General features: G+C 47.7%; 1 protein-coding gene across 9 annotated transcripts in view; it reads left to right on the top strand.

Moving 5' to 3' along the window:
- The window catches only part of ERG (ETS transcription factor ERG), a 322,953-nt gene that overhangs the window by 250,672 nt on the left and 49,190 nt on the right, over positions 1-23,091 (top strand). For all 9 annotated transcript variants that reach the window (XM_081573193.1, XM_081573198.1, XM_081573196.1 and 6 more), the window contains one exon: positions 1,693-1,910. In XM_081573193.1, coding sequence (XP_081429319.1) covers positions 1,693-1,910 — 218 coding nt within the window. The remainder of the gene's footprint in view (positions 1-1,692; positions 1,911-23,091) is intronic.

The raw sequence follows: 23,091 nt of genomic DNA, 5'->3' as shown, positions 1-23,091 counted from the left end.
GGTTCTAAGGGATTTTAGCGATGTCAGTGGTGGGCGGGGGGCTGTTACCTCCACACAGACTCCTGGCTACCCCTCAGATCCAGAGCATTGAGTTTGTTCCTTGTGATTCTCCCCGCTCACTGATTCATAGCACAGTGTGCCCAGCTGGCTGTGAAGTTCATGCACTTGGAGAGTGATGAAGAAGTTGGTCCCTGGGTAGGTGGGGGGGAGGTAGAATGGAGGGGGTACACACTGGGTTGGGGGGTGCTTTGTGAAATTGCATGTGCTCCCTAAAGATTCAGATACTTCTCTGTATCTGTAGGGAGTGGGGTTTTCTCTCTTAGAAAGGCTGCTTTGAAGAGCTTTATTATGAATACTAACAACAGGGTGGAGAAGAGCATCCTGACTTAAGTACCAATTCAAACAACAAGAAAGGAGTGCTAATGCAGACCCATATCCCAAACCAAAAAATGTTTCAGAAGAACGTCGTAGGCTCTGGGGCAGGAGGGAGCCAATGATAAAACACTCGTCGGTGTCCTCACGAATTCCCTGCTTGATCTTGGGTTGCTCACTTCCAGGTGAGGTCTGGACCTTTCTGGATCTCAGATTTTGCCCTCTGGGGAATGGGAAGTCCGGACCAGAAGGTTGCCATACTTTCCCATTTTTTAAAAAATGCGTGAAGCAAACAGCATTTGGTTCTCAAAAGCTAACAGCATTACCAAGGGTGTTCAAGAAATGAAATAAACGTGAATTTCCATAAGGAGTTTTTTTTTTAACCATAGAAAGCAAAGTTGGATTGTGCTGTAGTTATACTGTGTAGCTGCTGCATGAGGCCTCATTCAAGCAGCTGAAATTTCCCAGTCATATTTGCCTTTGTGGATTTGGCTGTAGAATGTCAGCCTAGCCATAGGCTAACCACTTGTTTGACTTAAAGCCACAGAAGAATGCTCCAACAATGACACATAGCTGTTTCTTTTCAACAAATCATGCAAAATGAGCAAAGATAGGAATAGAAATCAAGGGTGAAAAAGAGCTATTCAGTGGTATAGACATTTTAAACATCCTAGAGGCCTCTGGTTAATTCACAGCTTTTTTTTTGTCCTTTTGGTTCATTTATCATCCAGATGTTCACCATCATGGAAGCACCACTTGAAACTCTATCTCAGCTAATAACTTAGAAATGGAAAAATTCCTGTCTTTGTCCGTCTGTCCTTTGGTGCCCCGTTTTCCCCGCACTCTTCTTCTAAGTAGCTCTTCTTTAAAATCTCCTGGGAATGTGGCAGTTTTGCCAGATGCTTAGGTGTTAGCGGTCACATGTCTGTTTTTTAATCTTCATGACCATGCTGTACCCTGTCTGCTTGAATTATAGATTGCATTTGTCATATAATGACACATGCAATTGGATGTCTTCTAAGACCTTTGAAATTCAACTTCCTTGAGTCGAGATTAAAGTGGATATTATCTGCACGGCTGCAGTCAGGCCTGGGATGTTTGGGGACCTGCAGGAAAGTTTTTCTGGGTCTGCCAGTTCCAACTCTTACCTTCTCGAGGAAAGAAAGCCAGCTCCTTTTTTCTTCTGAAAGGTAGAAATGGATACCAGAAAAGGTACCTAAACAGTGAGGTCCCAGTTAGAAATGACTCTAAAGTTAGCAACTTTCTGAAGCACGGCTGTCCCTTGGCATGTCCTGAAGGTGTGTTTCTCTGGGTGTTTAGGAAGCGTTATCGGTCGTGAGCGAGGACCAGTCATTGTTTGAGTGCGCCTACGGCACGCCGCACCTGCCCAAGACGGACATGACCGCGTCCTCCTCCGGCGACTATGGACAGACATCCAAGATGAGCCCACGCGTCCCTCAGCAGGACTGGCTGTCTCAACCCCCAGCCAGGGTCACCATCAAGATGGAATGTAACCCTAACCAGGTGAACGGCTCAAGGTAAGGAGACGGCTGTCTCGCATCCTCCCAGCTGCCCGGGGTCCCTGTCCCCTGAAAAGGCCGAGTGGAAATGGATGGCATTGCCCCCGAGACATTGCACAGGAACCCTGGGCAAGGCTGCGAACATGTGTTCACCAGTGGTTTGTGTGGAGGACAGAGGTTGTGAAAAACCAGTAGTATATTTACCAGGAACTCGCTTTGAAGAGGAGATGTGCAGTTCTAACTTCCCAGGCAGGAGGGCGTCGTGGGAGGGGCGCCTTGCCCACATGTGGCAGAACTCATCTCCGAGGGTTTTACTGCCTGGAAAGTAGAACTGCCTTAGGTTTTTATGGAGGGAGAGTGTCAGCTCGTGGCCAGCGGCACTGCGCACGTCCGCACCACGTGATGCTGCTGTGGACCCACTGCCTGTGTCTGCCCCCTACCCCCGTCACCGTCTCTGAACGCTTGCTTTTCCCGCTCATCTCTACTTACACTTAAAACCCAGCACCAATGTCACTCAGAAGTAGTAACTCTTCTGAGCGTGTCATGCCGCTGTCACCTAAACGCAGGGAGTTAGCGAATGTATTATCCCAGGCACTCAAAAGCATTTCATCGGATGCCGTTTTGAAAAGTAAAATTGATTTCAATTATGATATAATGGGTGCGTGCATGCTAAGTCGCTTCAGCCGTGTCCGACTCTTTGCGACCCTACCGACTCGAGCCCGCCAGGCTCCTCTCACCATGGGATTCTCCAGGCAAGAACGCTGGAGTGGGTTGCCATGCCCTCCTCCAGGGGATCTTCCCAATCCAGGGATCGAACCTGAGTGTCTTCTGTCTCTTGCATCGACAGGCATGTTCTTTACCACTAGCACCACCTGGGAAGCCCTGTGATTGAATATCCCATATATATTCAGGAAGAATCATTTAAAATCCCAGGAGAGAATTTCATTTAAATTTGCGTGATCTGCCTAGAGTCACAAGAACAGCTCACCTTTTCTGGTGCTTTACTACGTAGAAAGCCCTTTTGTATGTGTCCATTGGCCTGTCAGTCCTCTAAGCAGTCCCGAGAGGAATGCTTGTCCCCATTTGATGGATGAGGAAACTGAGACTCAGGCATTTTCTAGCTAACCCAAAGCATCACTTCAAGCAACTCAGAAATTGGATCCAAACCAAGGGTATTTGATGCCACACCCAGTGCAGTGCATTTTTCCACTCTGTTGCAGCTATAGGAGACCCTTTGTGCTACTTACATATTTTAATGCTCAATATGTTTTTAAATAAGTGTCGTGTTTTATACATGCTGGAGACCATCGAGTCAACTTCTAGTGTGATGTCGGTGCAGGTGCCAAGTCAGGGTCCCCGGAGGGAATGTCACCCGTGAGGCTGGACGTGCCAGACATGGAGGTGCTAGGGTTTACCTGGGCTGCAGGGAGTTGTTCACTTTCCATGCATCACGTTTCTTCTTGGAAGCGGGATGTTGCCTTTCTGCTGTGACGCTGGTCCCTGAAGTGGATTCTAGCCAAGGTGGGCTCATCCTGGACCTCTTCAAAGGAAAACTCCTAGACTTCTGAAAGGACCTTGGTGGGAATGCAGTCGTAGAGTCCAGCAGGTTCATCATTACATAAAATACGTATAAATACGTCACAGGTGAATCCTTTCCATCTAATAGAATGTTTCCCCCGACCGTTCACTGCATTTGTTCCTGAGACTTGTTCTGTTCTGAAGAACATAGCAGTGTTTATATAGTAGGGCTGTTGCGCCACCAGCCCTCTAAACAGTAATGGATTCTATTTTTTTGTTGTTGTTTGTTTTAATTATTTTTTAACTTTACTTTGTATCAGGATACAGCCAATTAACAAACAATGTTGTGATAGTTTTGGGTCAACAGCAAAGGGACTCAGCCATCCATTTGGATGGATCCACTCTCTCCCCAAACTCCCCTCCCATCCAGACTGCCACGTAGCACTGAGCAGAGTGCTGGATTCTGTTTTTGATCGACTCACGTGATCCCATACACGCCAGGATAGTCACGATGGGGTGGGGTGCATTTCTAAAGACGTCTTCTTCCAAGGCTCGTTTCTACCTGCGGGAAATACATCAGCATGGGTGTCACATGTGTGTGTGTGTGTGTGCGCGCGCGCGCGCGCGTGTGAGAGAGACAGAGACAGAGAAAGATGGAGATGGAGGGGGAGAAGGAGAAAGAATCAGAGAAAGCACTTTGGGCAGAGGGCACCAAGGTGGCTTCCAGCTGGCAGTTAGCAGAGGGATCCATGCCCTGGCCCTTTTTGCCAAGTCTGGTCTTGGGCCAGCTCTCAGAGTGCCAGTCTGGATTTAGCAAGGCTCAGAAAGGAGCCTGAGCCAGGAGGTGAGAACGATGTTGCAGAAGTAACACTTTCCTTCTGGCCGAATTTAAATAAATGAATGAACAAATAAGCAAACAGAGGAATAAATAAATAAAGAGAGACGTGTGAATACCGTTTCCTCCGACGCAGGTCTGTGCGTTTCCTCAGGAGCCCACGTCCACCTGCCCTCCTGGCCAGGCCGTGGGGGCCACCTTCCCAGCCCAAGGTTGGTCACCTCGGAAATTTGGGATGGGGTGGGGTGGGGGCGTTGCTCAAGGCAACCTTGAACTTGGCCATGAGGCGTAAAGTCCCTCAGACAGACACGACCCCTGGGAAGCTACTCCCGTGTTCCTGGCTAACTGGGGAAATCGCCTTGGCAGTTGCAAAGCGACGGGCTCAGGCGAGGGTCTCCTCCCTAGGAAATGAAACCCTATGTGGAGGAACTGGGCCGTTTCTCGCAGGGGGACAACGGAAGCATCAGTAGTGTCCTCTCCCAGGCTTTCATGGAGCCCTGCGATGCTCAGAGGTGTCCCAGCAGAGGCTTGTTAAAGGCGGTTCCAGCTTTGGGAGCAAACTGGGATGTGCTTTGGTGGCGGCTGCCGAGGGAGGCCACCTTGTCAACATCTCCTTCTTCCTGGGTGGGCGGTGGTGCCCGCCCACTGGGCACTGCCCGGGATGAGCGCACGGCTGAGCCACCTGCCTGTGAGCCAGAGCTGAGCACGTCCTGGATGGACAATGGTGAACCTGGTGTGGACCGGTGCGGGGCAGGAAGCTCAGCTCGGCGGATCTGAGCTATGACACAGATGTCAACCAGTCCCCCAGCGCCATCCCTCGCATCCGGAATGTTCTGGAAACACAGGAGGGTGGCATGTGCTGATCCTCTCTGGAGAAGAGGCTTCTGCCTGTCCTTCCTGAGCTCAGCGTCCACTGGAATCCAGCGTGGTGGGGCCTGGCCTTGCTGTGTCAGTTGGGTTCTCCAGAGACAGGACCAGCGGGGTACCCGCTGAAGAGATTTGTTGTAAGAAATTGGCTCCTGCAGTTGTGGAGGCTGTCAAGTCTGACATCTGTTGGGCGTGCACTGGCAGGCTGGAAACTCAAGCAGGAGTGGATGCAACTGTCTTGAGGCAGAATTCCTTCCTCTTCAGGGAAAGCACAGATTTTGCTTCTGACCTTCAGCTGATGAGACGAGGCCCACCAGCCTTATCAAGGATAATCACCTCTCTTTAACATCAAAGGATAGTAGATGTTAACCACACCTTTGAAATACCTTCAGACCAACGCCTCAATTGGCATTGGATTTAAGTCACTTGAGTTCAGTAGCCTGGCCGAGAAGACCACACCTGGGGCTCCCGGCCGCTTGGCTGGTCAGTGGAGCTGTTCCTTTCAGATTTCCAGGCCAGCATTTGCTAGTGTGGCCAGTTCCCTGTCCCTGAGGGACTCAGCCTGCCTGAGTGGGAAGTGCTGGAGGGAGGCTCATACAGCAGATAGATGTCACCAGGTCACACCAGGACCAGCCTTCAGCTGTGACCGGTGCAATATTGCAAGGTGGACATGAGGCACAATCTGCTCTTCAGAATATAAGGGGAGTGAAAATGAAAGTGTTAATCACTCAGTTGTGTCTGACTCTTTGCAACCTCAAGGCCTGCAGCCCAACAAGCTCCTCTGTCCATGGGATTTCCCAGGCAAGAATTCTGGAGTGAGTTGCCACGCCCTCCTTTAGGGGATCTTCCCTACCCAGGGATCGAACCCAGGTCTCTGACATCAAAGGCAGATTTTTTTGCCATCTGAGCCACCAGGGGAAGCCATGGAAGAAGGGAAAACTCAAAAATCCACCAGTGGAGCTAAGGCCCATTTCCTCTAGAGGATTCGAAGAGGCAGCAGGCAGACAGAGGGACCTCCCAGATCAGATCCACAGAGGCTTCTGTCTCGCTGCGTGATCTTTACACGTGTCAGCTCCGGCTCCGTAGACGGGAGCATGGAGGTGTGTTGACTCCACCTTCATTCTGGAAACCTCCAGTGAACACCTGGCTGTTCCCAGCTCTGCCCCGGAGTGTCAGGGGGCAGAGGCTGAGGTCGTGGAGACAGGGATCCTCCCGGGAGGGGCTTGTGGCAGGGACACTGTGGAGGAGGCATGGTTCTGCTTCGTCTGAGCACCAGGCCCCAGGATGAAGCCCCTGAACATGCCTCCTTCCTGCGTCTTTCCGGAGAGGGTGCATGCGTCACCCACCACCTGGAAGCCCCAGGCCAGGGGTGCCCGGGATTCAGGGGCTGCAGCCGGAAAGGAAGTGCATCTCCAGGGACAAGGTAGCTCCTTCTTGCTGTCCTTGCTCTGAGCTCCAGTGCAGTGGACTTCCGTGCAGCACACTTGCCTCTGGAAGTCAAGTTCAGGGGGAGTCTACGTAAGTCACAAATTGGTCTTGGGATGGAATGTGTGGGTTGTTACCTTTGTGGCCCCTCCTTGCTCTTTTGCAAACATCCCCCGGGGGGAAGAGACTCCTCTGTAGCCTGGGTGATGCCAGAATACCGCCCCGCTCCTACTGCATTAGGATTCAGTCCCTGAGAATGGAGTGTGCTTCCCCAGTGGCTCAGTGGTAAGAAATCCACCCGCAATGCGGAAAACTCGGGAGACACAGGTTTGATCCCTGCGTCAGGAAGATCCCCTGGAGGAGGAAATGGCAACCCACTTCAGTATTATCGCCTGGAAAATCCCACGAACAGAGAGCCTGGTGGGCTCCAGTCCCCGGCATCGCCAAAGAGTTGAACACCAATGAGCATGCACGCGGCACACACGCGTGGGCCCTAGGAATGGTCCACCCATCACCTTCCGAGGGAAAAGCTAAGGCTGGAGAAGGGAGGGACTGAGTTTCCCAGGCAAGTGATGAAATTCTACAAAACCTCAGCCCCAACGCGCCCACAGGCTCCTGAAATGAAATACAAGTGGCGAAGTGAGGTCTGCTTCCATTCTAATGGAGCCTATAAAAAATAATAAAGGGAAAACAGGAGAGAAAGGCACCTTCAGCCAACAGGGATGTAATTGTGGGTTTAGCTTGGCAGCTGCAGCAGCAGATCACACAATTCTTGCAGACACGAACCTCACTGCACACCGTGTAGACACAGGACATCGTTTCTCAGCTTCAGTGGTCCCTGGCCACTGAAGGGTGCCTTTCCCCTTTCTTCACTCCAGCCTCACATACGAGAAACCCTCCAATGTTCACGCAGTGGAGACATGTGAGTGCAGCCCCCCTGGGATAGCTGGGGCACACAGAGGCCCCTGCTGGGACTTCAGGGCCACCTGGCCTCCGGGCGAGCCCCCAGCTGATGGCCTTAACTCTGTGTGTGGTTCCTAAGGCACATGCCACTGTAGACCCGCAGGACAGTCCAAGAAAGACACATGCGCCAGCACACACAGTCCACAGGAGGATCACCTTCCATTACAGGCGGGCAGTATCGTGTGCAAAGCAGGCTGCTTGACTCTAGCTCAGCATCCCTGTCTTGGGCACCCAGCTGGTTGCATGTCCAGGTGGCACTGAGCATCCTTCATCCTTCCGCAGGCAACGATGCCTCCTCCATGCTGCCCACCTGGAGGCTCACTGCAGCTGGAGTGGAAGGGCTCTGTGTGCTGTGCTGTGAGTCCGGCTCTCAGCCCAGAGCCCAGGCCACCTGGAGCCATTAACTTATTGTTTGAGTCTGTTGGGCAAGTGGGGACAGGGGGAATGTCTCCTGATGTCCTGGTTCTCAAAGTGGTTGGCCTGAGAGCCACAGCATCAGCACCACCTGGGAGCTTGTTAGTGATGTGGGTTCTCGGGCCCTGCCCAGACCAGCTGAATCAGAAACGCTGGGGATGGGGCCTCGCCTTCCAGGTTTCAACAAGCCCCCCTCCTCACCAGGGATTCTGATACTCACTGGTCTAGCTCTGTTCAGGGTCCAGGGAGATGGAAAAAGAGAATCCCTGGAGCTGAATAGAAGTGGTCTGTAGAGTGGAGAGTCTGGGAGAAAGGATGTGCAGAGGAGGGTTTGCTCCCAGGAAGTCTGCCTGGATGGAGCGGGAACTGCCCCCCACCCCCAGCCTCCCACTGCAGTAGTTTTTGTCTGCCTGAGTCTTTGCGGTGAGGGATGAGCCTTGCCTTTCTCTGTGGTCTGGGAGATAGATTCACTATGTGTTGTAAAGAACTCTAGCTTAGGGTCAGACAGCAGGATGCTTTTGATGTGGTATTTAAAAAGCATGGCGCAGGAGTGTGATAAAGGTGACAGAAAAGGGGGCTTCCTGATTGGTCCATCTTGGTACCTGACATCCTGGTTATGCCTGCAGTCATTCCTTTACCCACCAAGTATTTACTGAGCACTTACTGTGTGCAGTCACTATTATAGATACTTGCCATGCAGTCATGAAACATACACAAAAATATTGCCTCTCTAAGTTCACTTTCGGAGAAGGCAATGGCACCCCACTCCAGTACTCTTGCCTGGAGAATCCCATGGACAGAGGAGCCTAGTGGGCTGCAGTCCATGGGGTCGCTAAGAGTCAGACACGACTGAGCGACTTCACTTTCACTTTTCACTTTCACGCATTGGAGAAGGAAATGGCAACCCACTCCGGTGTTCTTGCCTGGAGAATCCCAGGGACGGGGGAGCCTGGTGGGCTGCCGTCTATGGGGTCGCACAGAGTCGGACACGACTGAAGCGACTTAGCAGCAGCAGCAGCAGCAAGTTCACTTTCTAATGGGAAAGACAGCCATTGAACCAGATAGTTTACTAAAGGCTAGCAGGTTAGATCATGGTAAATGCTAAGGAAAAACAATAAATAAATAAAGCAGACCAGAGGTGGTAGTTCTAGAAACGACAGCCTGTAAACATCACCTCTGAGAACATGACAATTGGGTAAAGTCCTGAAGTCAGTGAGGGGGAAGATCTTATGGTTAACCAGCAGAAGAACTTCCAAGTAAAAGGGGTGGTAAGTGCAAAGGCCTGGAGGTCAGTCTGAAGCGTTGGGGGAAAACTGTGGCTGACATTTAGTGACTAAGGGGGAGAGTAATAGGGGTTGAGATGGAGTGATCACGGGGCCAGTGAAGGACTTCGATCTTCACTCTGAGTGAGCTAGGAGACTCCTGGGGGCTGTGAGCGAAGGAGGGACATGATGTCTCTCAAATTTAGCAGGATGTCCTTGACCCCTGTGTTAAAGCCGAAACCCACTAGGAGGCCCCTGCAGGAATTCAGGTAAGAGATGGTGAGCCCTGCATGAGGGTGGTAGCAACGCAGGGGTGGGAGAAGTGCTTACATTCTAGGCATATTCCGAAGGTAGAACTGATATGTTTTGCTGGTAGGTGAGAAGGACTTCCCTGATGGCTCAATGGGTAAAGAATCCACCTGCAGTGCAGGAAACACAGGAAATGTAGGTTCGATCCCTGGGTCGAGAAGATCCTCTGGGGAAGGAAATGGCAACCCACTCCAGTATTCTTGCCTGGAGAGTCCCATGGAGAGAAGGAGCCTGGTGGGCTACAGTCCATGGGGTCACAGAGAGTCGGACACGACTGAGCAGCTAAGCATGCACACATGGAGTGAGGAAGGCAGAAGTGAGGCTGAGCCCCAGGTTTGGGGACTGTACCCCCAAATGAGGGGTGGACAAGCCAAAGCTGGAAATCCTCCTGAGAATTGAGCCTCGGCCCCTCTGAGTATCAGCCCAGACACTGGGAAGTGAAAAGTAAATGTGTTAGTTGCTCAATCGCATCTGACTCTTTGCAACCCCATGGACCATAGCACACCAGGCTTCCCTGTCCTTCACTATCTCCTGGGGTTTGCTCAAACTCTTGTCCATCGAGTCAATGATGCTATCTAACCACCTCATCCTCTGCCGCCCACTTCTCCTCCTGCCCTCAGTTCTTTCCCAGCATCAGAGTCTTCCCCAATGAGCCGGTTCTTTGCATCAGGCGGCCAAAGTATTGCAGCTTCAGCTTCAGCATCAGTCCTTCCAATGAATATTCAGGGTTGATTTCCTATAGGATTGATTGGTTTGATCTCCTTGCTGTCCAAGGGACTCTCAAGAGTCTTCTCCAACACCACAGTTCGAAAGCATCAGTTCTCCGGTGCTTTGCCTTCTTTATGGTACCTTCATGAGATGATTCCAAACAGAACCACATTTAAAAAAAACTAGCATGATGAGGAGACCTGCTGTCTGAGACCAGCAGTGGCTCTTAGTAAATACTCAGGGGGCTGAAATGAAAAATAAAATATTCTCAGTTTTACGATGGTGACTGTTCAAATTCCCTACATGTCATTGTGTGGGAAGAGGTACTTTGCCCAACTCCTGCCTACAGAAAAGATCTTGGCTAAAGGTCTTTTAACATCAGGTTTTCTCATTTTATGTGAAACATTCAATATTTGAACTTTGAAAGCGGCTCCCTGGGACTTTTCTCTCTCACGTCTTTCTGCTTTGACGCATGGAGATTTGCCTCCATGTATGTTTTCTGACATTTTCTCGAAGATTTTACATCTTCTTTTAGGACAGTGAAGTTTGCAGCCCTGATGACGTTGGTTGCTCTCTGCCTCGGGATTCTGAATCTGATTGGCATGAAAGATGTCCCCTAGTTAAGCTCGACCGCCTTGCAAACTTTCCAAGCCGTGGGCGGCTCAGTTTCGGAGACTGGAAAACGAGTGGTTTTCCCAACTGTGCTAGTGAAGTCGGGAAGGAATAGCTTGTCCTGCTTACGAGGGACCTTGGGTCTTTACAGACGTCAGTTCACTGGGCCGTGGGGCTGAGACCTGGATTGAAAGGGCCTCATTTGAGGAAAAGTTAGTGAGGGAAACGCGTTCTCAGAGGCTCCTATTCGTTCCTCATCTCTCCTCTTGGAGTCACTCATGACCATCTCTGCCATCTCTTGAGATGTCGGACGGGTGGGCGCCATTTTGTGGAAGAGCCGTGCTCTTCCCTGTGAGGTAAACGAATCCCGTCAGGTCTCTGTGGATACTAACATCAGGGGCGAGGGGAATGCTGGGCATTTTCTCTCCTGTAAAGGAAAATCATCTTGGCTAACCAGAATTTACATAGCCTGTTAGGAAAATAAAACCCTGAAGTACCATCATGGCTATCCGGCTTCATTCTTTCCTCTTTGGAAAAGGAAAAGTGTCTCAAGGAAAAAGAAACTCAGGGGATCGAAAGGATGCCACGTCTTCGTCACGTAAACTCTGCAGAGATCTCATTCTACAGCATATTGTACTTTCAAAGGATGACTTCGTCAAGGCTGCGTTTCCTCCCTGGCTTTCAAGATCCGAGTGTAACGTGGTCTTGCTGATCCCCGTTTTCAGCTGCTAAATGAAACACACCCTGAAATCATGAAACCTTCTCAGGGAAACGTCAACCCCCTTTTGGGGACAAAGAGCTAACTGTTGGTGGTGACTCTTTAATTAATTTTGTCTTCAACTGCTTCGGAGAAGGGGGAAGGGACCAGGCCTGGTGGGAAGAGGCTGACGTTCCAGGTGTAAGAGAATATTTAGTAAGGGTAAAAATAACACGCAGCTGTGAAGACAAACATCTCCAGTTTCAGTCTGAGCCCTGAGCGCTCCATGAATCACAGCCGAGCTCCACCCGCCGCTCGGCCGCGGGCTCTCTGAAGCAGCTTTTCCACTGCCTCTGAGTCAGAAATAAAACAGACCCACAAATTACCCCAGAGCGCTCCAGACAATCTCCTCCTTGTCTGGGGTCCTAAAAATACCTTTTGTGGTGACTACCTCCATTCATGGCGCTTAACCCGATTAGGAGTTTGTTGGGTCGATTAGGACTAAGTATGTGCTTTTAGAATTCTTAGGAGGAGCAGCACCAGGCGAGGGGGTTGATTCTGACTCAGGTTTGAGGCGACTGGGATGAACGCCCAGGCCAGCATCTTTAGGGCCCTCTCGCGGGACTGACCTCTTTGGACGCTTAGAGTGGCCCAAGAAAGCCTTTGAGGTCCTCCCAGGCAGCTTCCTCATCAAGTTCTTAACATGAAATCACCTAGTAAACTGAAAAGAACATTCGGGAAGACAGTGCCCTTCGGATGAACTGTGGGATGAGCTGAAGACCGCTTTGCCAGTAAACATTTGCCTGCTCACCCACAGAAGGGTCGGAGGGGATGTGGACCGTGGGCTTCAAGGGCAAGAGTATGTGGGGCTGGGGAGAGGCGCTTCGCCCCCTCAGACATGGGCATCATGGAAACAGGGACACGGCTGTATCCCCAGCACCTGGGCCAGTGCCTGGTGTAGAGACTTGCTCTATAAATGTTTGTCAAACAGGTGAAGGGGTGAAGAGTATATATATATATACGTATATGTATACATGTATATGTATTATGTATATACACGTACATACAGGCAATGGAATGTTCTTGTTGTTATTCAGTTGAAAAGTCTTGTCCACCTCTCTGCGACCCCATGGACTGCAGCACACCAGCCTTCCCTGTCCTTCACTATCTCCTGGTGTTTGCTCAAACTCATGTCCGTTGAGTTGGTGATGCTATTTATCCATCTCATCCTCAGCCGCCACCATCTCCTTTTGCCTTCAATTTTCCCCAGCATCAAGATCCTTTCCAATGAGTGAGCTCTTTGCATCAGCTGGCCAAAGGATTGGAGCTTCAGCTTCAGCATCAGTCTTTTCAGTGAATATCCAGGGCTGATTTCCTGCAGGGTTGACTGGTTTGATCTCCTGGCTGTCCAAGGCACTCTCAAGAGTCTTTTCCAGCACCACAGTTTGAAAGCATCAATTCTTTGGTGCTCAACCTTCTTTATGGTCCAACTCTCACAGTCATACATGACTATTAGCGAAATCATAGCTTTGGCAATATGGACCTTTGTTGGCAAAGTGAAGCCCCTGCTTTATAATACACTGTCTAGGTTTGTCATAGCTTTTCTTTCAAGGAGTGAGTGTCTTTTAATTTCATGGCTGCAGTCACCATCTACAGTGATTTTGGAACCCAAGAAAATAAAATCTGTCACTATTTCCACTTTTTCCCCATCTACTATATATAAAATAGGTAACTAACAAGGACCTAGTGTATAGTACAAGAAGCTCTACACAATACTCTGTAATAACCAATATGGAAATAGAATCTAAAAAAGAGTGGTTATATGTGTATGTATAACTGATTCACTTTGCTATACTCCTGAAACTAACACAATATTGTACATCAACTATACTCCAATAAAAGATTTTTTAAAATATGCATTTCAGATGTGAACAAAAGTATTCTACCAGGATGTGATGGAGAGCAAGCAAGGCAGGGGACAGCTGTCTCCAAGTGCAAGACAAACTCCAGAACAGGAAGCGGGGTGGGCCCTGAGAAATGGGTAGATTTTGAGAAAGTTGACGGGTTTGCCTCCACCCACTGGAATAGGTTATATCCATTGCTCAACTTCAATTTCAACCTACCACGGGGACTTTCTCTCAAGCCTGAGGCACCTCCACTCAGTGTTGTGATGTGAGGGTGGATCACAATGTTAACATGGCTGGTGAGCTCGAGGCTGTGGCTTGGGGCTGCTTCAGGGGCCTTCTTGCATAAACGAGGTCCCTTCACACTCAGCAAAGGCACAGCACAGACTTTTCAAGCTAAGAACCGTGTCTGTGCAGTTTCACTGAGGGCTCTTTCCATGATGGAATCGGCCCCACTGTAAGTAAGTTCTGATTCAAGAAAACCAATGTCAGATGCCGAGTTTTGTTTTGTGTTTCAAAAACCAAAGGTCTCATTTTAATTTCTCGGTACATTCTTATAGGCATGATGCGTGTGTGCGTGCTAAGTCACACAGTTATGTCCTATGCTTTGTGACCCCATGGACTGTAGCCCACCAGCCTCCTCTGTCCATGAGGGTCTCCAGGCAAGAATACTGGAGTGGGTTGCCATGCCTTCCTCCAGGGGATCTTCCTGACCCAGGGATCAAACCTGTGTCTCATGTTTCCTGCCTTGACAGGCGGTCCTTTACCATTAGCACCACCTGGGAAGCCCTATAGGTGTGATAACCCCTTTTCAAAAAGAAGAGATTATGTATGGAAACAGCTAAAAAAAGTTTTTTCTTGGACTGGGCTCCTTTTAATCTTTTTTAGAAAATATTATTTTATTTATTTATTTGGCTGCATAGAGTCTTCATTTTAACATGCAGGATCTTTAATTACAGCATGCAAACTCTTAATTGAAGCTTATGAGTTCTAGTTTCCTGACTCGGGATGGAACCTGGGTCCCCTGCATTGGGAATGTGGAGTCCTAGCCACTGGACCCAGAGAAGTCCCTTCCCTGTCTACTTCATCTTAAACGGTGACATTGCCTACTTTCCTAATGGTCCACTTTCTGCCCTGGTCCTCAGGTCTGTCTTCTTAGACCCACAATCTGGGTCATAGTCCTTCCCACTCTGCTTTCTGAGCCCAGAGACTTCTTACCTGACTTCCTCACACTCAGGAATGTTCACCCACCATCTCTGCAGAGCTTGCACCCCGCTGAGAGCCTCTAGGAGGTTTGGGGGAGAAACAAATGACATTCAACTAGAAATTGAGGAGGTCAACCTTTTTTTTTTTTTATAAACCAGACATCACAATTCGTATCTCTGTCCAAATAAACCTTGCCACATTTAGTGTCTCCCAAGAGGCTCTGCCTTCATCTGCATGGGGCTGCCCCTGTTCAACTCTCATCGCCCTCTCCTTGACTGACTTCAGGATATTCTTCAGAAAATACCCACCAGTGATGAAGCTGAGTCTTCTGAGGGTCCACCCCGTAATGTGTTATGTCTGGGAAAGAGACCACTCGTGTGGAGTTACCAGGGGAGTTCCTGTAGTGTGGTGGTCAAGTCCTTGGACTTAGGACCCCAGCAGTCTCAGTTCAAATCCCAGCCCCTCCACTGCCGGTTGTATGACCTTAGATACAGCCTGCACCCCAAATCTGCACATCGCCTGTATCATTGCTGCTGCTTATTGGTATTTGACCTCGTGGATGAGATAAATAGCAACAGCTAACCCATAACATTTGTTGTGTGTTCGGTGCCGTTTTGCATGTTTCACCCCTGTATTTACTGTAATATGAATACATGAGAGTTTGGAGCCATCTCTAGCATGAGTAAGCAGTCAAATGTGGGATAGATGAACTAGATAAGATCTATAAATGTTTGTTCACCCACCATGCAGTAGATAAATTTCCCAGAGGCAAATTTGGATTTAAAACATATAAGTTAGGACTTCCCTGGTGGCCCAGTGGTTAGGAGTCTGCCTGCCAATGCAGGTGACACGGGCTTGATCCCTAGCCTAGGAAAATTCCACATGCTGCTGGACAACTAAGCCCACGCACCGCAAAGGTAGGAGCCCACACCCCAGAGCTTGTGCTCTGCAATAAGAGAAGCCGCTGCAGTGAGAAGCCCGCACACCACATCTGGAGAGTGGCTTCTGCTCACAGCAACTAGAGAAAGTCCGCATACAGCAGCAAAGACCCAGTACAGCCATAAATAAAATAAAGCAATTTAAAACTAAAACATAGAAATTAGAAGATTGTGGAAACTGGAATATATATATATATATATATATATATGTATATGTATAGCATTCCATCTCTCAGGATTTTTTCATTGTTTAATCATCCTTTTCTTATATTTTTGCACTCATTTTTCTGATTCTTTCCAAAGCAATGTCAATAGGTTCATCTGTACCATTTTTCTAGATTCCACATATGTGCGCTAATATACAATATCTGTTTTTCTATTTCTGCCTTAAACCTCACTCTGTATGACAGTCTCTAGGTCCATCCATGTCTGCAAATGGCACAATTTTGTTCCCTATAAATGGCTGAGCAATATTCCACTGTGTATATATATATATGTGTACCACATCTTCTTTATATATTCTGTTGATGGACATCTAGGCTGCTTCCATGTCCTGGCTGTTGTAAATAGTGCCGCAGTGAACATAGGAGTGCATCTATCTCCAATAAAAGTGCAATAAAAAGTCCACAAATACATTATAACAAAAACAATGTCAAAAGACAGGAAGTGTGGAGCCCTGGCTGAGGACACACAGCCCCGGGATTCCTGTACCTGAAGCGGCTGAGAGCTGTGTGCTCCGAGCACCTGCTGTACACGAGGAATGTTCTCAGGTCTGTTAGGGGGTGGTGGGAAGAGTTCTGCTTGCTTCACCACCCAGTTCTCTGAAGGAGAAGCCACAAGAGAAATTTCTCTCAAGGTTCAGCTCAGGAGAAGCTTCTCTTCTGCTGAATAACTTGGTTCATGTGTATTTTTTTTGACATCTTGAATGGTCACAGGATATACTTCCTTTTTTGCTTTGGCCAGTAGAAAGTTCAGAGATAAATTGATGTGCTACCTTGAGCAACTATAAATAGTAAGCTTGCTCAATGTGCTGATTTTATCTCTTGATTAATTGCTTTTCTGCCCTTATATAACATTCACTTCCATTCCTTTGATCATTTATGTTATTTTTGTCTTGTGCGCAGTTTTGCAGTCTACCTCAAATAGCACATAGTTTCAGGAAGAGCAGGGAAATAAAATATATTCAGAGGCACCGCACATACACATAAATAATCACTCTGGAGTTGCAGACGAAAATAATGGAATATTCTCCTTAGAAAAATGTTAATAGAAGCTAAACACTTGTTCTTCCAAGTAGCTTCTGAAGAGTCCCTCTTGACTACTCATCAGAACCATTTTGTTACTGTTCAGTCGCTAAGTTGTGTCCGACTCTTTCCAACCCCTTGGACTGCAGCACAGCAGGCCTCCCTGACCTTCACCATCTCCTGGAGCTTGCTCACACTCATGTCCACCGAGTCGGTGATGCCATCCAGCCATCTCACCCTCTGTCGTCCCCTTCTCCTCCTCCCTTCAGTCTCTCCCAGCATCAGGGTCTTTTCCGGTGAGTCGGCTCTTCGCATCAGGTGGCCAAAGTATTGGAGCTTCAAGAACCCAATCTGGTTTTTCGGCGTGTCTGAGTTTCGCCTTAATTTAAATTGAGTAAACTTTCCAGTTTATTTGATATTCTTTGCCGTGTTCTTTCACCATTAATTCGTAATACTAACACCAACACTCCGTCTAGTTCATCATGAAGGTTGAAGGATCTTTCCACATTATTTCTGTCTTCCCCAGTAGCTCAGATGGTAACGAATCTGCCTGCAATGCAGGAGACCCGGGTTTGATTCCTGGGTCACGAAGACCCCCTGCAGAAGGGAATGGCAACCCACCCCAGTATTCTTGCCTGGAGAATCCCGTGGACAGACCGTGGGGTCGCAAAGAGTTGGACATGATGGAGTTACTAACACTCTGACTTCCAGAGTGGCCACAGTTATGCCCAAGTGACATGGAAGTCTGTGAGATTGCTGTAGAGGTTAAACTCCTAAAGTTATCTGGCCCCAAGGATGTTTTAAGGGACTTGGGGGAGTGATACACCCAACTTTTTGGCACCCCAGTTGTTGTCCAGTGCCTTCCTGGAACTCTCCAGTCTGATCCTGCCTCCCCCTGTCAGGGTGACCCCAACCCCATGTGGGATTTCTCCTGCTGCGAGTGGGGGGACCAGCTGTCTTCCTGCCTCCTGTCTCCTCTCAATGCTGCCCGTATTGTATGGGGCTGTGGTTATAAATAGAACTCAGACCTGAAAATGTGAACTCGAGAAAAGGGTTAAGACACAGTAATTTCTTTTTTTTAATGTGTTTTATTGTGGTAAGAATACTTAACATGAGATCCAGCTTTTAAACAAAAATTTTTTTAAAGATTTTTTTAATGTGGCCAATTTTTAAGCCTGCCATTAATCTGTTACAATGCTGTTTCTGTTTTCTGTTTTGGTTTCTTGACCACAAAGCATGTGGGATCTCCATTTCCCGACCAGGGATTGGACCCTGTATGGGAAGGTGAAGTCTTAACCACTGGATTGCCAGGGATGTCTGTAAACAAATTTTTGTGTGTCCATTACTGTTGAGCAGAGGTACAAGGTTGTACAGCAGACATCCAGAGCTTTCTCATTCTACTGGACTGCAACTTTATGCTTATTGATTAATAACTCCCCATTTTTTCCCTCCTCCAGCTGCTGGCAAACAACACTTCACTCTTTCTGAATCTGACTTTTTAAAGTAGCTCATATAAGGGGGAATCATGCAGTACTTGTCTTTCTGGGACTGACTTTTTTCACTTAGCATTAATATAATGTCCTTGAGATTCATCCACGCTATAATCTATTTCTGATTTCTTTGTTTTTAAGGAGAATAGTATTCTGTTGTATGCATGTACCCCATTTTCTTTATCTGCTCATACATCCATGGACATTTAGGTCCGCATCTTGGCTCTTGTGAACAGTACGTAGTGAATCTGGAAGTGCTCATATCTCTTGGAGATCCTGATTTTAATTCTTTTAATTCTTTTGGATAGATATGAATAAGTGGGATTGTTGGATCATAGGTTGTTCTTTTTAAAAATGTTTCAAGGGACCACCATACCGTTTTCCAGTGCAGCTGTACCATTTTGCATTCCCAGCAAGAGTATGCAAGGGTTCCAGTTTCTCTGCATCCTCTCCAGCACTTGTTAACTTTTGCTTTTTGTCTTTTTCATAGCTATCTTGACAGCTGTGAGGTGATACCTCATTGTGGTTTGACTTGCATAATAGCTTTTCCAGGCCCTTGAAAGATAGAGTCTTTGAGAGAAATATCTTGAACCATGCTTATTTGCAATTAAGAAATTCGTGCCTCAAATAATAAGACAGAAATTTTATATTCACCAGTTGATTACCCATTTAGAGTACATCTAAAAATGCCTTAAAACTTTCATAGGAACTGTTGAAGAACACATAGGTGAATATTAAGAATATCATATTTAAAGGGATGCTCTTTGCTATGTGCGTTTCAAAACAAGAATGCCCAAATCCTTACCATGTTAGAATAGAAAACATGGGATCCTCTATTTAGGCTCAGTGCAGATGGAATACTAAGCTGTTTGTGGGAAGTTTCTTCCCGTGACTTCTCAGAACACACGCTGAAGATGGAACTAAACAGCACAGTAATCATGGACAGGTTTCCAGTGTGGATCTTTTCTTAGCACAGCTGGGCAAAACTGAAAATGCATTTATTGGGGAGAATTTTCAGTATACACTTTTCAATTTTCTGAACCATGTTAAGATTTATTTTTCTTAATTAAAAAGAAAAATAGCATGTCCCTGAAAAAATTCTTTGTCAATTTCATCTCTCTTTAAAAAAAAAAATCATTTATCTATGATTTATTTCATCTTTGGCTGTGCTGGGTCTTCACTGCTACACGGGCTTTTCTCTCACTGTGGCCAGTGGGGACTATGCTTCGCTGTGGTTCTCAGGCTTCTCACTGGGACGTCTTCTCTGTTGCAGAGCAAGACTCTGTTGCAGAGCAAGACTTTAGCACTTGTGGCTCCTGGGCTGTAGAGCACGGGCTCAGTCGTTGTGACTCACGGGTTTAGTTGTTCCGCAGCCTGGGTGATCTTCCCAGCCCGGGGATCAAATCTGTGTCCCCTGCATTGGCAGGCAGATTGTCATCTCCTGCACTGCCAGGGAAGCCCTGCTCCGTTTTTAACTTCCGTCTTTTTAGACAGATGTGTTCTGGACGCATCACACTGCTGCTGTGCCGGGAATGAACAGAAGGCGTCAAGGAAGGTGGTCTGGACTGGACACTGTGCATGTAATGCAGCGCATAGCTTAAGCCAGAGTAACGTGGGGGCGTTTCTGAAATGAAGATCTGTTTCACTGCTTGAAAGGCAGTCATCCCAGCCAGCTTACTTTTACCGAGGGGGGACATCTGGAAGCGTAGACAGTGAGTAGGAGCTGCCCAGCTTCAAGGCTCAGTTCTGCCTCCTCCCGACTCAGACCTGGAGCAAGCCCCTTCTCTTTTGTGTTCTCAGTTTGTCCCTCTGAGAAATGGAGCTGATGCCAGGCTGTCATGAGGACTGGTAACAGCTAAGCTCTCAGAACATGATGACACGTATATATGCTACTACTTTGCTATTAAAATTTCCAAGAGAATAGTTAAGGGGAAAAGGCTGAACAATGAGAATAGAACAGCTGGATGGAGGGGCCTGGTGGGCTGCAGTCCATGGGATCGCTAAGAGTCGAACACGACTGAGCGACTTCACTTTCACGTCCACTTTCATGCATTGGAGAAGGAAATGGCAACCCACTCCAGTGTTCTTGCCTGGAGAATCCTAGGGACCGGGGAGCCTGGTGGGCTGCCGTCTATGGGGCTGCACAGAGTCCAACACGACTGAAGTGACTTAGCAGCAGCAGCAGAGGCCCCTTTAATCAGTGTTACTTGAATACCCGGCTTGAGTTCTGTATGTCAGTGGTCCTGTTGGGGTGACCCTCTTCCCACACTGAGGTTGGAGTTCCCTTAGAGTTTTTACAAAAACTATTTGAAATGAACATAAACATGGTCCCCTTCTGTCTTCCTCTGAAGCTGAAACAAAGTACAGTGGGAGAAAAAAAAACATTTAAAAAAGAAGTCCAGAAAAAATCATTTAAAAAAGAAGTCCTGAATGTACCACTTTTAAAAATAGCATTTCATGTTGCTGTTTTTTTTTTCCCCTAATGCTGAAAGCTGGCTGGAAAAGCTTAATAAAGTGAATTATGTCTTCTGGTTATAAGATGAAGACATAAACTAACCTTATTGAAGATTACACCTCTTTTAAATACGTACACATATTTTTGTAAAGTTCTACTAAAATGCAGTTTATTTTTATTTTTTTAATGATTTTTTATTGTGGTAAAAGTCACATAATGTAACGCATACTATTTTAACCGCTTATAACTGTATAGTTCAGGGGCACTAAGTACATTCACATTGTTGTCCGTCTCTCACCATCATCCGTCTCCCGAGGTGTTCACTTTCCTAAACTGAAACTCTGTCCCCACTAAACACTAACTCTCCTTCCCCCTCACCCTGCACCCCTGGCATCGATCATCGTCCTTTCTGACACTATGGACTTGACTATTCTCCGTGTCTCATATAAATGGAGTCAAACCGTATTTGTCTGCCCTAGTGTGTATTGGAGTACACAGAATGAAGTTTAATAGCTCATCATATCTCCGGATTTGATGAGGGATCTGTTTTAATGCCGTGGGAAAACTGACGTGATCTGTTCCTAGAGCTTAGTCCTCAGAGATGGAAATTGAACAGTAGGATTGTGAGAAAATGACAGTTTATCTGAAGGGTCCATAATCCCCAGTGACCCTTCTTCCTGTAATTCTGTACATCTCCTTGACCTTTCTCTTTTTAGATGGTTAACTGCCTTGCTGGAGAAGAAATAATTTTGTAGTGCCTGGTATACAGCAAGCACTCAATAAAAAAAAAATGGTCTAAATGAGGAATGAATGACTGAATCTGAACAGCGCTCATCCTGGAGTAACAGTCATCACCTACGTAGCATCTAAAGTCTTTTTTCCTAAAAAACCAAACTCCTTTAACTCTCTTCCCTAGTAACTTCTCTCCTTGAGACAAATAGACCAAAACACACACATTCTACTCAACGGATGGAATTTTCCAAGGGGATAGGAAACTTAAGTCTCAAGTGAAGACATTCAATGTTTTGATATTAGGATGGGTCTTTTAGAGATAAATGTTGGAAGCCAGGAAAAATAGCATCAAGAGGAAATAATGCATGTGTAGGCAGTGTCGGAAATATAGAGGCTTTGCACCATGGGAACTCTGACCGCTATTATTTTTGAATTTCCTTCATGTTAGTACAGCTGTGCGGATGCCATGAAGCCGGGTTATGTATTTCCCGGACCACGGTACGGGCTCAGTCCTGGCGACCCCAACGATGACCTCCATCCACAGACATACCTGCTCCATCCTCATCATTAGCCCTGAGCTCCCTCCATCAGCACCAGACTTGTGCAAAGGATGCTGAGAATGAGTCTGTAGTTGCCAAGTTCCCAGAGGCTGAATGAACTCTTTCCAGGGCCTATGGTCCGTCCTTCCTGCCCACACCCCTGCCACAGCTCTTGGGTCCAGAATGACCTTCTCCATCCCACCTCAGTCCTGCCCCACTCAGGGAGTGCCCTTCTGCTTTGATGCCTCAGGCTTGAAGGCCGCATCCATGCCAGGCCTCTGGTTCCAAGATTCTGCAGGCTGGCTGCAGAGTTCCAGCTGATGTGGTGTGGAGGAGACAAAGGAAGACCCACTGGGGTGGAGCCTACAACCATCAGGGCCTCAGACATTGGGATGGAAATCTAAACTCCAGTAGATTGCATAGATTGCCAAGAATGCAAAAAGCCCTGTGTTGGATAGCACTCATGAGGACATTTTCAGAAATGTACCTCAGATGATGTAACTCAGCTATCAGGATCCTTCAGCTACAGGGATCTTGTGTTAGCGATCTCTGGCTTAACTGTTTAAGAAGGCGTTCACACGTTCTTCCGTTTCCTGGCTAAGCTAGAGTTTCTGTTTGGAGTTTACCTATTACGTATGGGAATGATTGAGGGCAGAAGGAGAAGAGGGTGACAGAGGATAAAATGGTTGGATGGCATCACCAATTCAACTTGGGCAAACTCCGGAAGATGGTGAGGGATAGGGAAGCCTGGCATTCTGCAGTCCATGGGGTCTCGGAGAGTTGGACACGACTTGGCAACTGAACAACGGCGATTTCATCACATCCAGTAACTTTTAGATCTTAAGAAACATGTATTCTTTTTTCCTCTCTTTTTCCAGTTTGCCTTTATCCAAGTGTCCGTGGCTGCCTTAAGTAACAGCAACCCTCTGAGCCCAGCAGCTGGCCCCCTTATCCCAGCACACAGCTGGTTTCACGCCCTGATCCCAGTCCTCCAGGGCTGCTGGGGTCCCCTGTCCTGCTGCTTCCTGGAGGGGCCAGTCCTGCTCCCCTTTCTGCCCTTCCTGCCCGCACCTAAGCCAGG

The sequence above is a fragment of the Giraffa tippelskirchi genome, chromosome 2 (assembly GCF_054371585.1).
Source record: "Giraffa tippelskirchi isolate mGirTip1 chromosome 2, T2T-mGirTip1v1.2.pri, whole genome shotgun sequence".
Lineage (NCBI taxonomy): Eukaryota > Metazoa > Chordata > Mammalia > Artiodactyla > Giraffidae > Giraffa > Giraffa tippelskirchi.
Note: the sequence above shows the minus strand (reverse complement) of the source record. Positions and strands in the feature narration are given on the sequence as shown.